Source organism: Vicugna pacos, chromosome 2 (assembly GCF_048564905.1).
Source record: "Vicugna pacos chromosome 2, VicPac4, whole genome shotgun sequence".
NCBI lineage: Eukaryota > Metazoa > Chordata > Mammalia > Artiodactyla > Camelidae > Vicugna > Vicugna pacos.
Genome location: NC_132988.1, coordinates 56,308,058 through 56,328,520, shown reverse-complemented (window position 1 = coordinate 56,328,520; position 20,463 = coordinate 56,308,058). Strand labels below are relative to the sequence as shown.

The following is a 20,463-nucleotide window of genomic DNA, read 5'->3' as shown; positions in this document are numbered from 1 at the left end:
CAGTGTTATTCAGATAATCAGGGAACTGAGAGAATAAGTAACATATCTGACTGTTAAAGAAAAGACCTGGCATTTAAACTCAAACCCAGTTATTCAAATTTAATGTTCTTTTTTTAATACCACATAGTCTCCAAATTCCAGGATATCTGACTTTTGAAGATTTAAAATATGGTATTTCTGCACTTCATTACCGTGTAAATAATAATAAGATCTCCTAGTTGATAAAATGTGAATTGGGTCATTTTCTTATTGTTTAATTTTTAAAAATTAAATTCCATCCAGTGACTTCCTTTCAATACAAGTTTATCAGATGGTTTAGTCGTGGATAAAATCCACAGGATCCCCAGATGTGTAAGCACGTGTTTAGGCTGTATAATTATCTTTTCTTCACAAACAGCGTTTAGTGAAAATTTGCCTTGTGCCTGGCAACAAATTTTACTGAAACCCTACTATCTTTCACTGATTATTCTAAGGGTATAGACCAGTGACCAAAATGAAATTCTCACCTCTGTGAAGCTTATATTTTAATGTGCACAGAAAGAGACAGGAAATATGTATGTGTGTGTGTGTTTGTCTCATGTGGGCTAAGTGCATGGGACTGGCAAGGATGGGTATCATAGCAGGCATGCCTATGGAGTAATATTTTGATAGGGACCTAGACGAAGGGAAGAGGGGCCATGTGCATGTCTGGGGTGGAAGAGCAATGCAGGAGGCAAAGTGATGGCAAAGGTGGGACTATACTGAGGACAGGAAGAAAACCAGTCCAGCTGAAGCACAGGGAGTAAGGGGGATATAAAACACACAATGCCCTCACAGACAATTACACAACTACACACTAATTAAGGCTGGAATAAAGGTTTGTTCACAGTGTTAGAGAGTGCAAAAAGGGGGGGGCAATACTGCCTGGGGTTGGGGAGGTAAGAGTGGGGAAGGATTTGGTGTTCGGTTCAGTCTTTGAATTTTGAGAACTTCTTTGTCAGGGAGAGGACAGAGAAGAGATCAAAAGCAACAGAGCAAAGGCATGAAAGCTCACAGTTGTGAGGGGCCTGTGTGTTGTCTTTTGATGTGATCAGTAGACTTCTCTATAAGATTCTTTTTCTTTATTTGCTTCAAGAGAGTAAGAAAGTCTTATTGCATAAATCCCAGCAATTAAGTTCCAATGTGTCCCCAAATAATCATTTTAAGCCCTGGTCAAAATCCAAGTAATAACATATTCATCTTTTTTGCCAGATATTCTTAAGAATTAATTTACTCTGCCAAGGGTCATTTAGCTTTTTTTTAAAATAAAGAAATATTTTAATGTCATTCCTTTCTTGTGCTAAAAGTTAACAGATTAGAATATAATAAAACAGGCAAGGCAAGGGATGAGTGGTCCTTCAACAAACACTGCTTTTCCTAATTGGGGATAATGTACCTTTAATCACTCGAGCTGACATCGAAAAGAATCTCAGTGGAAGCAGAAACTCACAAAGAATTAAAACAATAACACCGTGATCACTTGCACTGGAAACAACTGTCAAATATTTATTTACATCCTCAAGAGGCAAAGTCTTGAAATCATGAATTTACTTTTAACCACTGTTCAATCTCTGTTCAATAATATAGCACACAGGAAGGTGGATCTGTGCCATATGATGAACACAGATTCTGTGTTTTCTTACGTTAGTGCCCATCTTTCCACATTAAGAGGCGTAGCAGGTAGCACACTGTTGGCCAAATCTCAGCGGTGGCATATTTCCATCTCCCAGGGGGTGTGGGAAGACCCAACTGCACAGCAGTAACAATAATTCTAGCATATCCGTTTATGAAATAACTTTGGCAGTAATGGCAAGAGGATTTGGATGAAAGTGTATTTGTGGTCTTCCAGCTGGAAGATCAGAGCAGAGATTCTAAAGCAAAAGGCACAGAGTGGGATGGCAGATAGTGGCTGCTTGGATAAGAACAGAAGAGTTGGGGATCCATGCTGAGCTCAAGGGGAAACGCAAACAAGACAGTCTTTTCAGAATATCTTCTTGCTGCCCACTACCAGCATGAGAGATTACTGATGCCATCTGCTGGATATATTTGGGATTTAAAAATGGAATCTGCACAAATGATACTCCAGTGCCTCTTTATACTGTGGCTTTAGTTCTTCTAGGGAGGAGAAAAACGAAAGCCAGATCAGCTGAAAACAGAAAACAAAACAAAGTCAGGTGCATGTTTAGTGTCTCTTAAGAAGTCTGCAACTTTGCATTGCCACTCTGCATTTCTGAGAATTACAGTGTTTAGTTGCACTGTGTTTTTTAGCAGAACTGTGTGGTAGTACAGTTTAGTGGTGTGTGACACTCAGGAAACTGGATGTAGAGTTTGTACTATAAATCCAGGAACTCCTTGCTAAAAATCTTCTACACATTATGAACTTTATACGTGATATACTCCCTTTTGAACTTTATTGGAGGAAGGATAGTGGTTTGGTTTGGTTTTGTCTTATTTTGTTTAATTAGAAATGGAGAAAAACGTTAGAGGAAAGAACGAGTATTACTATTTGATCAGAACTATTACATATACATTTGAGTTTTACATAAGATATGGTCATTCAGTTTTTGTTTTTCTGTGTTCTGGGGAAAATTTCCTTTGTTAGTTGCATTCCCTATAGAACTATTATAAAACTATGCTTTTAAAATTTAAATACTCCTCATGGTGCTTCAGTAAAAATTCAGAACTCGTGGAAAAGTGTGACTAAATTAAATTGATTCTAGTCTGTATCTCCCAAGAATTGCTAATCCCGTGAGATTTGTAGTGGAAATGGTTTCTGTGGTCAAATTCATTTGGAATATTCTTACATTCTAAACATCTTCTCTTGGAGTTTCATAAAGCACATTTATTAAAACATGAGGAGTTGGTATTTACTAAGAGTTTACTATGTGCTATTTTTGCATTTAATCTTTGTCATGATTCTATCATGAAGGCACTATCATAAACCCTAGTGACAAATGAGGAAACTGAGGCTTACAGAGTTGGTAACTTGTTCAAAGTCACACTTAAGAAAATGGAGAAAACTCTGATTTTAGAGGTCTTGCTCTTAAGTCTGAAGCCATACGCCCAAAATAATAATATATGAAACAATATTATGGATTAATATGACCTAGGTTAAGTATATTTCAGTATTGATATTAACCTGTTAAAAGCTTTGAGGATTAGTGCAGTGATGACATCTATTTCACATAGCTTAACTTAGCATCTCTAAATCTACTTGGCCATACAGTGCTTACAAATTTTAGTGGAAGTAATTTCCCACAGAATACTGAAATGCTGAGATGAGTATAATACAATAGATCAGGAGCCAGGAAGGGAGTAGCCTGTTAGTATTTCTCTGGCCACTCGCTCCAAATAACTGCTGGTGTCCTTCCCCAGGCACGCCACTCACTCACAGGACTCCACTGGACGGTTTGGAATGGGCAGGAGCAGGAAGCAAACACTTGATATCTTTGTTACTGCAGGTGCACAGAGCACGGGAACCCTTTCCATAAATGTGTATTATTTCGTGTATCCTGCAAAGGGAGTAAGCTTAATTTAGTTAAGCCACAAGGTTGAGTGAAAAACAGCATGCTGCTGTTATTACTGAGTCAATTAAATTGTCCTCTGAGCTTGTAGGAACTGTTCTGCATTTATTACCAGTGAGCTACACGCACTGGCAGTTTCTTTGCTTCGGATTGTCTTATATTTAGCACATCTAAAGATTTGAGAACGGATGATAGAAGACATGGTGATGAATTGTTGGGCTTTTCTAAAGATTCAGAAGTTCTAAAGTCCCTGCCAGTGACAGATGGTCTGTCCTTACTCATCACTTGTCTTCCTGACAGGACTTGATTTTTTTTCCCCCTTTTTTGTTCCGTTCTCTTAAAGTAAGCTCAGCTTCTTGGGAGGTGGGGTAGTCTTATTTGTTATGAGTATGTTTCTGTATATTGCTGTGGTAGCAGCTCCATGTGAACATGCACCACGCGCCCTCTCGTTATTAATGTGCATGTGTGTAGTGATAAGAGGGAGGTATGGGGCAAAAGGAGAGAGAACAGATTACCAAGAGGAATCCATACTTCCTTTCTTCTTCTTATTTTGTAACTGAACCTTCTACAGTCCCCATTGGATAGTTTTTTCTTACTGACTTGCTACTTTCTTTTGATAGCCCAAGCATAATGTGATGTTTTAGACGGTGTTTCTTATTATGGTAATAAAGTATATATTATTTTAGGACCGTCATTATTTCATAGCAGTCAAAATTTTTTGGAAATTTTGGGTTAAAGAAATACAATTAGGGTAGAATAACTTGCTAGACATCTATAATAATCCACAGAATGAGACCAAACAACTATAACAGTAATGCACTTAGATGTAAACTATGTTCCCACTGAAAAAATTTCCATCAAATTGCTTAATCCTTTTCATTGGCTTAAAATATATTTACTGCTGAAGTAGGAGATGTGCTACTTATGTAAGGAAGATGAGAAAATGCAATAGTTTTCTCTAAGTTCTAATATAACTGGAAATAAATACAAAGGCTTAAAATAGTCTAGGATATCGTACAATCACTTCTTAATCCTTTATCAAGAAGTAATTCAGTCCTTCAAGTTAGTAATGAAAGTAGTTTGTTACAGCATTACTTAGGCTGAAGTATATTAAATGGGAAGTGATTAATACAAATATAAAAATTATTAGATGAATTGATTTGGGATTTATAATTAGTTGTTTGACATTTGCTATCTACACAAATGGCTGAGAATTTCTTTTTATGTAAATATGTCTTTTATAAGAATGTTCACTACATGTTAGCTCGATTTATAAGATGTGAAAAGGATAAAGAACATTATCACTCCTTTTTATCTTTTCTTTTAACTCTACTGTAATTTTCACTTCTCTGGGTGTATATGTGTGTGTGTGTGTGTGTGTGTATATGTTTAATAGTAGGTTATATATAGATATTTAATAATATGTAAGAATATACATAATATAAATAGATACATAGTTGGTTTCCAAGATCTAAGCTAGTGATCTCCCCATCACCTTTTTATGCCTCTTACTAAATATTCATTCCACCATTACAGATATCGGTTACCTTTTAATTAGTGGCTTTTTGCATTGCTCTCTTTTAGTAACATTCAATTATAAAAAATCAGAGAAGTTATGCCAGCTCATTAGTTATGCATGAAGATGTTAACCTAGACCTAAGGAAATTATAGTCCTCTTTTAGTGGATAGTTCCTCAGATAATGAGTGGAAGCATTAACTTTCTGTGTACAACATAGCAATAAAAAAGTTTCAGAGCTTCTTTATAATATGGTGCCACAGTAAAGCATGGATTTTAGTTGTGTATCCATGTATATCTTGTATATCTTGTATAATTAAAGGGACGAGGCACATTTACCTCCAGATGCTTAAGTACCTTTCTGGTATAATTTATTTTCCTTCCCCAAAGAACAATGTGCTCATAAAAAAATGTCCTGAACATTGAGTATTCATGAAAAGGCCAACAGATACTGCATGGTTTTGAAATCATGCTTTTATAAAATCACAGAATTTTAAATTACTCTAATAAGTGTGTTTATTAAAATTAATTAAGGTTAGAAAAAGGCACATAGCTGAGATTAGTAAAAATGCATTGCAATAAAGAAGATAGGCTAAGTTACTCTAACAGGTAGACCCAAAATGCAATGTCTGAACATAGCAGAGATTGGTTTCAGTGTTAGCATAAGACTACTTTACGGAGTAGGGAAGTGGGGTCTGCTCCATGACCTTGAGCTATTGTGATTAAAGATTTATTTCTTTATCTGCTGTAATGTGCTCATATTTTTTCGTTTCAAAAATATAAAGAAAAATGTTTAATAGTTTAGTATTCAAGAGTAAAAGAGAGACAGGAGTAAGAGAATATTTCCTAAGCAAAGGACGGTGGTATGGCTAGTGGTATCATGGCCTTAGATGAAATATTTGCCTTTCTCCTTTACTGAAACACACGATTGAGCCAGTACCAACATACTATTTTCTGCTTCTGCCTGAAAGTTTATTTCAAGACAAAGTGTGAAAGTTGAGTAAATTTTGTGGTCTAGACACATTATCAATGTTATCATTATAGACACATTATTATGTTATCATTATCATATCAAGAAGGTAACTCTTACCTTCTACTTATTTCATAAATTTTGTTACACAAAGTAAGTCTTTACTTAAGTTCTACAGGTTAATACAGAGTTCTCATAGACTGAATTTTGCTTAATCTTGCCACACGGTCCACATTGTCTAAATGGGGATAATTTAAGCTAAATTGAGTCATTTCTTCATTCTGCTAATAATATTGTTCCAGAAGTACTTTCAATCTATATTTTGGTTTTCATTCTCTTTTCTATAAATACTTCATATTTCTATATGTTAGTCATGTGGGTTTTCCCCCCATATTCAATATAATTTCTCTCTCTTTTTTTAATACAGAGAACTACTTTCCTTATATCTGAGTCTCTAGTTTGTATTCCATTAAATTCTTATGGCGTTCTCATTTGTTTTTTTAACAGTTTTGTTGCTAATGAATTACTTATGATTTGTCTAAGATGATTAAAGAAAAACAGTTATAAAATTAGAAATAAAGGGTTTTTTTTAGCTAAAACTGAAAACTGCATGAGTCGTATTTTCTACATTAAGTTTCACCTAGAAGTTGAGCATTAGTTCAAAAAATGATAATAATGATACAACTCAAAAATAGATAACATATCCTCACTTCTCTGATACTGTATTATATATACACATTAGTAAGGTCATAGGAATCTATATGATGTATATGGAAATGGTATAAAGTTTATACCACATTTTTTTTGAATTCTGCAAATAATTATATACTTTAAGAAAGTGTTGAATCACATAAAAATATATTTCCATTTGTATTTTTCATAATTCAGTGCATCTTTCAGTAGGTATTTCTCAGAATACCCTCAAAGAATAACCCTCAAAAGTAATTTACACTTTATAACAATTCCTTGCTAGCTATTAGAAAGTATCTTCAATTAAAACCTAATCTGCAGGTATTGTTGCTGAAAATAACAGAATAATCTCTTTCAAATCAGTTTAACCTATTATATGTCTATTTGCTCCATGGCATGAGTTATAAACCATGTCTTAGAATATATATGATAAACTGTATAGAATGGAAACCTTGATTAAAAAAAGTTACCGCTACTATACACACGCAGAGACACACACACACACAGAGGAGGGTCACTTTTAGGTCCTTAGCTGAGGATCATTTCAAATCAGTTTATCCATAGCTATCCAGACAAGATTGTTGCCTACATGTAGTTCACTTTTCTTTTAACATAAGTTTTCTTTCTGTTCATGTTACTAGTGGTCTAAAAGCTATTGAAATTACCCACCTATAACATATGCTAGTATAAATGTTTATTGCTTTTAGTCTTTACATTCAGGTAATTTTATGATTGGATCTCCTTAGAATACACTTGCACAAAACTTTTCAGAACATAGAGCATTTTACTTTGTCAAGACGATAACAAACACATACACAGGGATGTAGATGATAAGAATGTTAAATTAGAGCCAGATTATGGAGGAATGTGTACTTAGGTGTTTCTTAGGTAGGTAATAGAAGGTCATCAAAATTTATTTGGAGTAGGAAATATGATTGGAACTCTACTCTAAGTTAAAATCACTAAAGTGTTACTTATTTTTTTTTCAATTGAAGCCTTTGTTTTTCTGGGCTTTTGATTATATTTTCAAACTTAATTAGCAAGTCTACAGTCATTTGCAAGATGAACACATGCTTCCACAGTGTTTTACTAATGGTTTCCATCTTCAGTTGAGTAACACAGACCTTTCTAACTTGTAGTATACATTTTTTTGCCATTTGGCAAGTATATCTATTTAGTTTGGTTTGTTTTCCACAATTAATGCTGACTGATAACTGGGTTCTTTTCTCTTCCAGGTTGTGGAGACGAATTTGGTTGCTTTTGACTGTCACTGGATCATTATAAATGAGGTAAACTAAACTAAACCTTGCTGTTAACTCTGGGTCCTGTTGTCATATGTATCGTCACAGCATTCCTAGGGCCTTGAATTTCTACCAAGAGACAGAACACAAAGTAAACTTTCAGCTTACTGAGTGGATGCTGTTAGATAAAGATAGAATAAGGAGGGTTTTTTTTAAATTATAAAGGGCTTTGCATGAATGAAATACATGGAGAACGTATTCCCCACTGAGCATCTTTTAGCCTTTTCCGTTGGCACACACTGCCTACTTCGGGAGATCATCTTTATGAAAAGTACACTCTTCTTTGTCAGCACAGTGAATTCCTCCCAGTGGAGTGCTTATGCTCCATTTATATTTTACTGTTGCTTCTAGAACTTTTATATCCACCCCCCTTTACACAAGGATTAAATAGTTCAGCACATGAATATGAATAAACAAGAGCAGATTGTTTTTCTTTTCATAAAGCAATACAATTGTTTTAAAATTCACCCACTTGTCAAATCCCTTGTGAAAGTTTTTTGAATTTTCTAAGGACCATACATAAGGTAAAAATACACTATTACAATATGAGAGCCCTCTGAAACAAATTATTCAATTAGCACCTGCCAGTCAGAATTGGAGAGGACAGTGAGAGGTCAGTCAGGGATGAATAATGACATCATGTGAATCTGTTCTCAACAAGACCTAGGATTCAACATATCTATCACTTATGAATAAAAATTATGTGTTATTTATCAACATACTAAATATTGAATGATCGAATAACAAGTTTTGTCTCAGGAACAAAACAGCATTTTGGGCAAGAATACTGGTTTTGCAATTAGCCAGATCGGCTCCATCCTGGCTATACAACTGGTTAGCCGTGTTACTATGGAAATATAGTATAATCATCCTGTGCCTTGGGTTGCTTTGTTTGTATGTATAATAACATTTACTTTACAAGTTCATGATAAACATTAAGTGAAGTATTATCCAGTATCCGTAACACAGTCCTGACAAAAGACAATAAATAGTGCTGCAGTAATGAGAAGAGCACGGTGAAGTTCACAGATCACTTTCTCACACATTATTTTGTTGAACGCTAAATATTATTATGAAGCAATGAGGGAGTAAGGACCATGGAAAGCATATGATTTGTCTCTTCTTACACAGAAAAGTAAAAATGGTTCTCAGTTCAAGTGGTTTCTACTGCACCACACTTCATTGATGGAGTTTTAGATCCCTTGTTGGCTCTTTTTCATTCAATTTAAAGGCACTGGAGACATCTTATAAATCTGTTGTTGGTCTGCCAAACGTTAGGTCTACATGATTTGTCAGTGAATTTCTTATGTCAAATTAGGATGTGTTTTTCTGAGATCCCCACAGATAATGTGTGTATGTGAGATCTGCTTTTCAATAAAGTTTTTAATAACTTTAATGTTCTAATACCACTCAAGTTTCCATCTCGAATGACTAGATATCAAGATAGAGTAAAAGGAAAAGGGAAACTTAACAAACCTTCATAAGAACTTTTCAAATGAGGTATTTTCATTTCTATTTTTCTACAAGGAATCCAATCAGATAAATTAAACAGTTTGCCAAAATTTACACAACTATGAAGAGGTGATAATGGAATGTAAAACCTTTTAGTCCTTTCCAACCTAAAGCTTTGATTGTTCTTGCTTCATTTTCTTTTGCTTCGATAGTTTTCCTTACAGATTATATTTTTGAAATTTCTGCTACCTAAATTTCAATCTTATAGGAGCCACATCTTGTTACTTTTTGTCTTTAGCTTATTATTTTCTAGGCTACTATTTTTTGGAGTAGAGACTCCTCCTAATTCCTGTTTTTGTCTCACCTTGCTTTTATTCCCCACCTACTGACGGCGGATAGACCACACAGGCTTTTCTGTTGTAAAACAAGCTGGAGCCATTTTACTTGTTTGCATCAGTAGAGCTGACTAGGGGGAAAAAGTGATTTCTTGCCTCCTTAGAGGCATGGATTAATCAAGCCTATTAATGCCTATAATGTATAAATGGAAATGCCTATTCCTTTTTATTCTTTGGCAAAATTGCAGAAGGGACCCCTGAATTAACTTTTTTCCATATTCAATTTAACTTCTAGCACTATACCTGAATATTAAAAGTATGAACCCAGGTAAAGAGAGCTTTCCAGAATACCAGTGGCCGTCTGTCTAACGCGTATTTGTCAGTTTGTACTGTGGAAGAAATCGCTTCTTCATATTATAAAGAGGAAATCTGACTGAGTAAACTAGCATGCATTTCATTGATGATGATTATCTTGGAAAGAATAATACAGTTGTATTTTAATATATATTTAATAAATATTATAACTCCTTTTGCTGAACTTATTAAATTTTATTTCATAAAATATTAGAAGGGCAAATGATGTCTCCAAATGGACATTCCATAATTTGGGCCACCATTTTGCAAAGAAAACATCCACACAAACAAAGCAATCTAACCAGCAAATAACTCAATGAATGCTAGAAGTGTAGAAGACAGTATAGAAGACCTCAGTTCTGTTCTCCCCTTCACACTTGGGTTTTCTACTGTAAACTGTCATAACTATAACTTCACTTTACCATTACTGGAACTCTTATCTCTGTTTTACCCACAGCCCTCCTTGCTAGTCCTTGAGCAGAGATATCGTTTTAGCAGGACAGCAAGTCAGTGCTACTTAACCTTTGAAAAATTTGATGTTCACAGCACACACTGTTTACATCGGTCATTATATTTTCTAAGCTAGGTTACAACTCAGAGATCAATCTGTATTTTCATCCCGAACAAAGACCATCCTTCAAGATATCTGTGGTCAGCACCCTTTCTTCCATGTGATTCCATTCAATCACCTCATTCTCTCCAAAGGAAACTTGAGTCTCACTACCTTTATTTCATTTACAGTCCCGTTTATAATGGATGAATCATAATTTACCCTAGTCTCCATAAAAGAATAAACAAGGATTTCTCAAATTTGCTAGGAAGATAGACTCTAAAAGGATCAACAACCACAAAACCCAACAACATGCAGATGCCCATTTTGACTGAACGTGGGAATCACGAATGTGTCTAGTTTGGTTTGTGTAGCTACTATTTTGTTGCTAATTTTAAAATGGCTTGCAAACATTTATTTAATCTCATTGCACCAAAAGTTTCTCAAAGGGAAACTATAAATCAAAGTTGGCATTGTGCATCATGATACAAATTGATGTTGAGACTTGAAAACAATGTATTTTTTTCATTTGCATCAAGTGTGCTATAATAATGAGAGTCCGTGCTAGCTCATATGGTGTAATCAATCATCTGTTAGTAGTTGGTAATAGTATTTATCTTCTCTCTGCAATCAGTGGCTGCAGCACAGAACAGCCTTTCCACATAGGTACTGTCATCCCTTCAGGGTCCTGAAGCAGATGGCCTAGCACTTTATTTAAGTTTTACAAAAGTTAGACATTCAGATAGGAAGCTATGCACTGTTTAGAGCTGCAAGCAGCATAATGCTATGTGCACCCTTCTATTAGCTGTTGATACTCAGCCTGACCTTTGGTGTCCTGACTTCTTATTTAAATAGTTTAAGCCATTATTTTCTGTTCATCACTACTGAATTGTGCCGTTAAGGAGAAGTTCTTATTGTTCTTTTGAGATTTGAAAAGCCTAAGTGTGTAATGAATATGTCAAGCAGAAAGCTGCCATTCTGCTCCTCTTCCTGTTTTTACAGTCTACAGCTGGTGTTGTTTCACATTTCATAATATTTGTATGAGTTATTTCGCATTAACATTAAACTTGATGGAAGCATCAAAGGGTCATCTTTGCAAAAACATGAAGAATATAAACGTATCAGCAAAACAATACCAACGAAAAGCATAATCTTTTTAAATGACACCACATAGTACACTGCTTAATATCATTACTAAAATTTGCTTTATTTAGAATAGATCACATTATTAAAGCATCCCAGTGCCTGTACGTACAGTCGTAGGCATCTATCTTTAGAAGGTGTTTGGGTAAAGTCTTCATTTTTTTTTATCATTCATTTGTTTTTTAAATTTATCAGTATTTAATAAGTATCTGCTAGGAGGCAAGAACTTTGTAACATTTTAAGAAGTAAAAGAACAGGAAAAGGAGGAAGGGGCCCCTTCTCTAAAATAGTTTATATAGTAGAGATTGGCATCTGATCTAATGGATTTTGAGAGTCTTTCCTTCACCAGAATTCTATTAACTCAAGCCTAAAGCTGATACCCTACAAGGATTCAGGAGTGATCCAGTTTTCCTAAAAGATTTGTTCTGGGAAGCGGCTGTTTCTGGATGGAGTTGTATCCCTACCAAATATTTTAGCTTTCCTCTTTCTTGTCTCTTACACAGTTCAGAGTCCATCCTACATTAAACTGGCACAGCAAAGTGAACAAGAATCTTCTCTTGGATTTATTGACTTGATTCTTAATAATTTTTGATTATCCATGTAAATTATTTTGGGGGAAAAGACTGTATGCCTTGCTCCTAAAGAAGAAAAATTGAGAAAAGTTAGGTACACTAAAATGTATTTGTTCATTTGTATTGCACTGTTAGTTCTTATTTCATAAATACACTTAGTCAAAAAATAACACAAAAAAGAAAAGTAATTTTACAATTTAGCTTCTTTAAATTCTTTCAAATAAAGGAAACGTCTATGTCTTTATAGAGATGAGCACATTTGGGTAGTATGGGTGGTTTGAGAGAGTGAGTGGCAAACTAGTTCTTCACATGGTTATTTTAAAAAAATCAGATGGTTTAAACATTTTTAAAGTTCAGAGCATTAGAACAGTATAGATTCCAGTAGATTATACAGTAGTTCCATGTTTTAATACGGAAGTTTACTTACGGATTTCTTTTTCATTTAAAATATCTCTTGATAGATTAAGGATTCCCTTGGCTTTTAGTGTTTATATAACATTGCATCTGCTACTCTTGAAATGCACCTTTTGAAAATGCAGTTCTGTAAATATAAAGCAGCTGCCTAATCAAGTTTTCATATCACTATCAAACTATTTTTGAGATCAGGTGTCAAAATTAAGACTGCAAGTGAATTTTTTGTGACAGACTGTCTGTTAACTTCATTCAGAATGGCAGATTCTTTCCTCCCAGAAAATTACTTTCTTTTTCCTTTCCCAAATAATAATAGGCAAAATATACTCAATTCATATTGACATTTTCTCAGATATAGTTTAGTCGCTTAGACACGTGAGAACTTCTGTAAAAGTTAGCCATCCCCTTTTGTGGGTTTAAAAATAGTCCTCTTAAAGACTTTAGCTCATGATAGATGACTTTATCATTCCTTGTAGAGTCATCAGGCTATTAAATGCTGGAATAATATATCTTTAGAGTTTTAATTCCTATCATTCATGAATATTAATCTAAATAATTCCTGTAAGTAAAAATGGATTTCTTGTATAATTATTTCAGAGAATGTCTCTTGTGATGACATTTATGAATTCATACTATGAATAGAGAATATTCTGAATGAAGGGCTTGGAATCTTCTGTTTATTTATCAGTGAGAATAACAGTATCTGCATCAGAATGTAATTTTTAGCAGTAAATAAGATAATAGGTTATGTACTTAGCATTTTGCTTAATATATAGTAAGGACTTAATAAATGTAAGTTTTTGTTCTAATATTCTGATTTGTAGTTCACCATGAGTGGGACATGTAGAAACAATGCTGTTTGACAAAATGTTGATAAACCTACTGCTAAAGAAAAAAAGACCACGTATACAACACAACTTAGTCAAGGTTATGAGAAAAGTTAGTTTTTTCATTGTCCTTTTAAATGAAAATTCCTGTCTGCACAATGTGAAATTTTTTTTAATGTAAAGATAATTGAATAGCAATAGTAATTAACTTTAAAAGTTTTCTGGTTAAAGTTCAGGCTTAAAATGGAGTTGACAGTACACTAATTTTACTCTGAGTAGATGACAGAGAATTAAAAAGTGACCTCCTTTTTGCCAGGCAGAAGTTTTGGTGGCCAGTGAAGTGACACACACTGAAGGAAAAAGACGGCATTTTAAACTGAGGAAAATCACTTTTTATGGTACATTAAGGATTAATCGACTGAAAATCCAGGATATTACACTAGATACAGCTGATGGCAGGTGTTATTTTATTTTCAGAAAAATCAATATTTCATAAAGATCATAAATAAAGGATGAATGTTAAAGCCACTACGTGCTATAAGAAAGAATAATATGTGATTAGCCTAGTAAGGAAATGAAGAAAATATACACTTGTAAATCATCTCTTTCTCTTCCATTATTCTGTTATAAGTCTTTGAAACAAAACTGAGAAATGGCTCACTCCAGTCCGAAACGTCTCTTGTGTCAAATCTTTTATTTCTGTTGCCATAAGAATCTATTGAAACCAATGATATATTAATTGTAAAGACTTCATTGGTTTAAAAGGTTCCAGATGGGCACTTTGAAGCACAAACGGCCTAAGTAAAAGACTGCATTAAAATTAAATTTATTCTGATCACTTCTATTCTGACAAATTCCAATTAGAACAATGTTCAATTAGAACAGGTATATGTTGTAAAAATAATATTTTATTTTTATTACTTCTACATTTATGATTGAGTCAAATCCTAAAATTTAAGTTTGGAGTTAGGAGTTGGTGGGGAAAAGGAAATAGAAATTGCTTTTCTTTGAGTTTCACAAATGCTCATATGCAAAATAGTATTAATTTGTATAAAGAGCACTGGAGTTTACACTATATTAATCAACATAATTTTTCATCTTTATGTTAAGACCACAATTATATACTAAGTTAATTATTCAACAGTTAGTGAGCACTTTATCTATTCCTTACCAAGAGAAATGTATGAATTAACATCAATAGTTCAAAGAAATCATTAGGAAAAGTCTTTTTGAAAATAACATCTCCTCTTTTTCTCTCTACCTATCTTATTTAAGAACCCAATTTTTCATTGCTAAGAACGATATATATTACTCTTACATTGCAACTATCTTCCTAGGTACTCAAGGTACTTTGAAATCCATTAACGAATAATTAAGCATAAAAGCAACTTACTTTCTGACTTTTCCCAATGTTTATACAACACATTTTTTTCTGAAGTTTTCAATATACTATAAACTTATTATTGATAAAGTATATTTAAGTCAGTTACTGTGTTTCAAATTATTTAAGTATTAATTAATTATATACATAATGTATATAATTTGAAGTACAGACAGCAACTACATTAAAATTGATTATTTTAATGAATGTGTGTTGTTGTTTTCATTTGGATGTGGGCTAAGCATTAAACAAATGTATTACAGTAACAGGATCCCTTAACATTTCCAGATAACAACTCATTGATAGTTTTGTGTTTCTGTTACTGTATTAAATAAAGCATTTCTAATTCTTCCATTTCTTATCTTATCTTATAGGAAATAAATGATCTGGATGTACAGGAACTTGTAAGACGGTCAATTGGAAGGTTAACGATTATTCGACAGACATTTCCAGTCCCCCAGAATATAAGTCAGCGATGTTTCCGTGGCAACCATCGGATATCTTCAACGTTGTGTGATCCAAAGGATCCATTTGCTCAGAATATGGAGGTATGCTCTAAGTGCCAGGATGTTTCTTCAAGGATGCTTTGTTGGGCGATTGTGGAGAGAGCTTTTCCAGTGGCGTTGCATTCAGAATTACACGCTTTCATTTTCTGAACTCGTCTCTGCTAGCAATTTCATAAATCTGATGGAGAGAGCACTAAGAATCCATCTTTGATCAGTCTGACCTCATTACAGCGAAATGTATCCTTGTTTAATAAAAATACAATAAGCAAAGGTTATTTTCTTTTCAGCAAGTAGATTGGTAACATTTCTCATGGTAGAATTTGTGATTGATACTCTTTAATGCCAAACTCCAAAGCATTAAGCTAATAAATATGTTTGACTTTTCTGGCTTAACAAGGACATAGAAGTTTTTTTTTTTCTTTTAAAGGTAATTTCTGGTTTGAAGAGCTGCACCAAAAAAAAAAAAAAAAAGAAAGAAAAGAAAAAACTTGGAAGTCCAAAAACTGCTGTAGTGTTATAAACTCAGATGAGATGTAGCTGAAACCTTTGCTATTCAGAACACAACAAAGAATTTGAAAGTAAATGAATACAATCTCTGAGCAGCAAAATAAAATCCACCAAGTCCTTACAGCTTGCTCATAAGAATTCCCTTTTAATATTCATCTGGAGCCTATTTCTTTTTCTTAAGGAAAATCCATCAGGATCTCTTTTCGTTTTATTTCTCTTTGCACTGGATATCTCAGTATGTCAGTTTGAAGGAGATATAACCAAGGCAGGCACATGGACAAGAATTGAGCTCCATAAGAAGTGCTCTTTAAACAGGCAAGAGACAAGAAAGAAGAAATCAAACAAATACACTAATTCAAATATCCCATCAAAACAGAGATTTCCCTGTAAAACAGCTCTACATCGTAAAACAGTTCCTAAGGGTATCACTGTAGTATATTGCCAGCATGTTAGTTAATATTTAAACAGTAAACCTGCAGTATCAACAAAGATGAAAGTCATGGTCAATTTCAAAAGTGAAAAGAAATGTATGACATATTTTAGAAACCTATTTCTTCAAAACATTCAATATCGAAAACATTTTAGTTCTCAGAGATGTTCAGTGTGAAAAAATAATCCTAGGAGAACTAGTTCATTCCCAATGATACTAAATAGATGAGTTGATTTTGCAGACTTTTTGAACGATGACTCCGCAGCTTCCCTATCTTTAGTCAGCTTTGAATTTTTTAGATAAATTACCATTTATCCAGCTTTTTCTTCATACTTATTACCATTGTAATGAGCAGTGTATATTTATCAGGCATCTGGCTCCAGGATTATTGCCCATAGAACTTTCCTGCTAGATTTTAAGCTCTTTTAGAATAAGTCCCCTCCAGGACGAGGCATCATAAAATCACATAAAGTACTCACCTATCTCTCTTTCCCCCATCATACCCACCTCTGTAAATATTTGTGGGTTTGAATGTAATTAGGGAGAAGGCAATGGTCTAAGTAAGCCACTCTGAAGCATAAATAAGGTTAACATTTTATGCTTCTAGTGACCCATCTTTTCATATTAATTGCTCATGAGCCTAATTGATGTGGAAATGATTGAATTTTAAATGGAGAAAAATGTGAAAGAACTTTGATTTAGAAAATTATGAGATGTTAAAAGTCTGCTTCTATCAAAAGAGATAGCAGGAAATGTACAGATGGGAAAAGCAGAAAGTCACTACACAGTATTTTAAAGCATATTCACCTAACTGCACAGTCCTGGTTCGATTAATGAGTTCCTCGAAATCAGGGAACAAATATTTTGTTTGTCTTTATATTCGCAGACCTATCTGATGAATTCAGGATGGGCTGGAAGCACCACTCCTACCATCTTTATTACTCCTCTCAAACCCACAGATAAAAGAAAATAGGACAGTGACTTTTTCTTTGAGCATTTATTACATATGTATTTCCCTATTATATGTAATAGAATTTGACTAAATGTTTAATATGTAAAAGGAAAACTGATAGAAACTTTTATATGTGAAGATTTATACAATGAAGAGTCTAAATGCAGGGCTCTTGAATTTAAAATATTCCACTAAAAGCAGAGCATTTGTTATAGAGGTTTACCTTGGTGAATATTTTATCTCATTGAAGTTAAAAAAAAAAACAACTAGGAAAATACTTACTGAAATTTGAGAGTAGGGCATTCCCTAGAAGAATTAACCCTTACAACTCGGAGCCCGTAAAAGCGATGCAAATAAAAATGATCAGACATATCTTATCAGCAGGGTACAATTAAAAAAAAAAAACAACTCAGAAAAAAAATGTATGAAAATATGACTTGAGTGAGCTCTAAAAGTAGAAACCCAACTATAAAATCACAATAATCAATACAACAGAGGAGAAGCGGGTACAGTGAGCCCACGTAGTGATCTCTGGGCTGTAACATATTTCAGTGTACATAGAAAGGGAAGTAAGCTTTAGAAAGAACAAAAATGAGTTCCCCCAATCTTTAAGTTAGTGCCAGGAAGACTAAAATTCAGGGTTAGCTGAAGTTGCAAAATAAATGTTAAAGGCACCTTTTAGATAGAAACAGAGTTTTTAGCAACATATGAAGCAAGAAGGAAGTGGCCACTTATTGCTTGGTTAATGTTAGCTTGGCTGTTAATGGAGAGAAAATAGAAACGTTCACATCTTTTTGCTTCTGTTTTCTCCACTGAGGAAAAAATGTCTTCAGACTGGAAATATTAGAATATGTCATTAAAAGTAAACCACTGGTTTAGAAGGAGCAGGGGTTTGGAGGTGGTCGGAGTATGCCTTACTGCTCTAAAATGAGGCCTGAAAAATAATTGCCCAGAGCAGTAAATAAGCCAGTAGGTATGATCACAATGTTATAATTTAAGAATACTAGAGAAATACTTGGAAGGAAGACCGGAATGCAAGACATTGGTATAGTGTCCCAGTTTTCAAAAGGAAGGAAAATAGATTCTGACAACCAGAGTTTAACACACTAAACTTAATATTTGGATAAAGTGTAGAATATGTTATTAAATATATGGTTTGGGGAACTTCAAATAAGATAATAGAACTTTCTTAAGAGCAAGCACTTTCAAACCAAATCCTACTTAATAATTTTCTAGATAGGATGTCATAAATCGATTTATTGTATTTTGATTTTTATGTAGTGTTTGACAAATTTTCTTATGAAATCCTTATGAGAGGACATTAAAAAGTCTAAATAAATTGATGTCATGTCATTCGAATAATTTCCCCAAAGGACTCCTAAGAACAGAAGATGGTGAACACTCTGGCTTCAGATTTAAAGAAAATTTTTAAATATATTAAAGTCTCATTCTTATATGAGACTTTATTAGACTATATTAGAAGAATGTATTCTGTAGTTTGAGTTCTTCTACACTTATCACCAGGGCTTCCCTTACCTTCAGTTTGAGATGTATGGAGCTAGAAGAATATTCAAATCACACTGATAAATATTCTGCTCTTGAAGTGGTCGTCCACAAAGTTACTGTCCTTGGACCTAATATTTTCAAAATGTTCAAATCACACAAATGAAAATGAATGAAGTGTACCTCTCAGATTTGTAAATGCCCAGGAGAAAATGCTTACATTGTGTTACATAATCAAGATTCAGATTGTTACTATTTGCTAACAATATGCCTATAAGTTGAAATATCACAAAGATAAAGTAAGATTCAAAATCAATTACGGGAAGTCTAGATAGATGAGACCTGGTCTGATAGCTTTTCAAGGCCATTAAGATGAAGGCAGATTTGGCTTGAGCATAGCAGAAGTCGTTATTTCCTCCAAACCATTCGAATGTAATTTTGGTCTCTATGTCAGAAGCATTTTACTAAGATCAAGAGAGAGCACCTTATACTGCTCCCTCCTAGTTAGCTCACATCTGCAATAATTGTGAGTTCCAATAGAAACACTGAATAGAAACACTGAAAAATAAGAGAAGGACAGAGGAAAAACACTGAGATGGTGAACAGCGTAGAAATTATACTGGATGATAAACAACTGAAGAAAAGACGATATTTCAGGGCAGGTCATAGGAGGTGTCAGGTAGAGGTTGCACATAGAAGAGGTTGGTGCTGATGGTTCAGTGAAGGCAGAAAACAAGTGTAGTAACAGTAAGGTAGAGAGAAAGGGTTGGTCAAATGGTGGGATACTGGAGTTTAATAAGATGTTAGAGGACTTGTGCATTTGTGTCCAGTAAATGATCATTTGTGTTGCTTGTGGCCTGAGTAGAAGTGAAGATCTTCTGTGTAAGAAATTGAACCACTTTCATACAAGGAGACAGTTTGGGATCACCGTGAAGGAGAAGTCATGAATAAAGAGTGACCAAGAGGTCAGTAGATGATGGCAGAAAGGGGCTGTAATGCGTGGCATAGAAGAAAGCATGAACATCAAAAGAGAATAGGCAGTTGCCTGAGAAAGAAGTAAAAGAAGGGGTAACAGCTAGCTCAAAGAAAGTCATCAACCACCTTTTTGATCCTGCAGTTTGGGATGTGGGCAAATAAGAAGGGGCAGTCATTTGTTGAAAACACCTGTCACATACTGAGTACAAAGCACTCACCTTTAAGACCAGCTTGGATGCTAAAGTATGTGCCTCAAGGTGTGAGGAAAAGACTACGACCCAGGAAGTGTCAGGTTTGGGTGGAACCCAGTTACCAGGTTTCTCCTATCTGATGTTAAACTTGACTTTCTTTTCTTTGACTTCTTTGCCTTAACATCTCTTTATCAAAAACCAGATATGTGCTAGGTTCTAGGCTAAGTCAAGAGGAAATAAAAAAGTAACAAAGACGGGGAAAGTATGTGCAATTTGAGCCCCCATCCAGAAGGGACTCATATTCTAGTGTGAAAAGCAGATTTAAACAAAGTCTTAGCATCATGATATGCTTCAA

At 34.2% G+C, this 20,463-nt stretch overlaps 1 protein-coding gene across 1 annotated transcript in view; it reads left to right on the top strand.

Annotated features, from left to right (window-relative positions):
* Positions 1-20,463, top strand: part of GRID2 (glutamate ionotropic receptor delta type subunit 2) — a 1,264,409-nt gene that overhangs the window by 769,840 nt on the left and 474,106 nt on the right. Inside the window, exons 5-6 of the mRNA XM_072940458.1 lie at positions 7,954-8,007; positions 15,419-15,592. Coding sequence (XP_072796559.1) covers positions 7,954-8,007; positions 15,419-15,592 — 228 coding nt within the window. The remainder of the gene's footprint in view (positions 1-7,953; positions 8,008-15,418; positions 15,593-20,463) is intronic.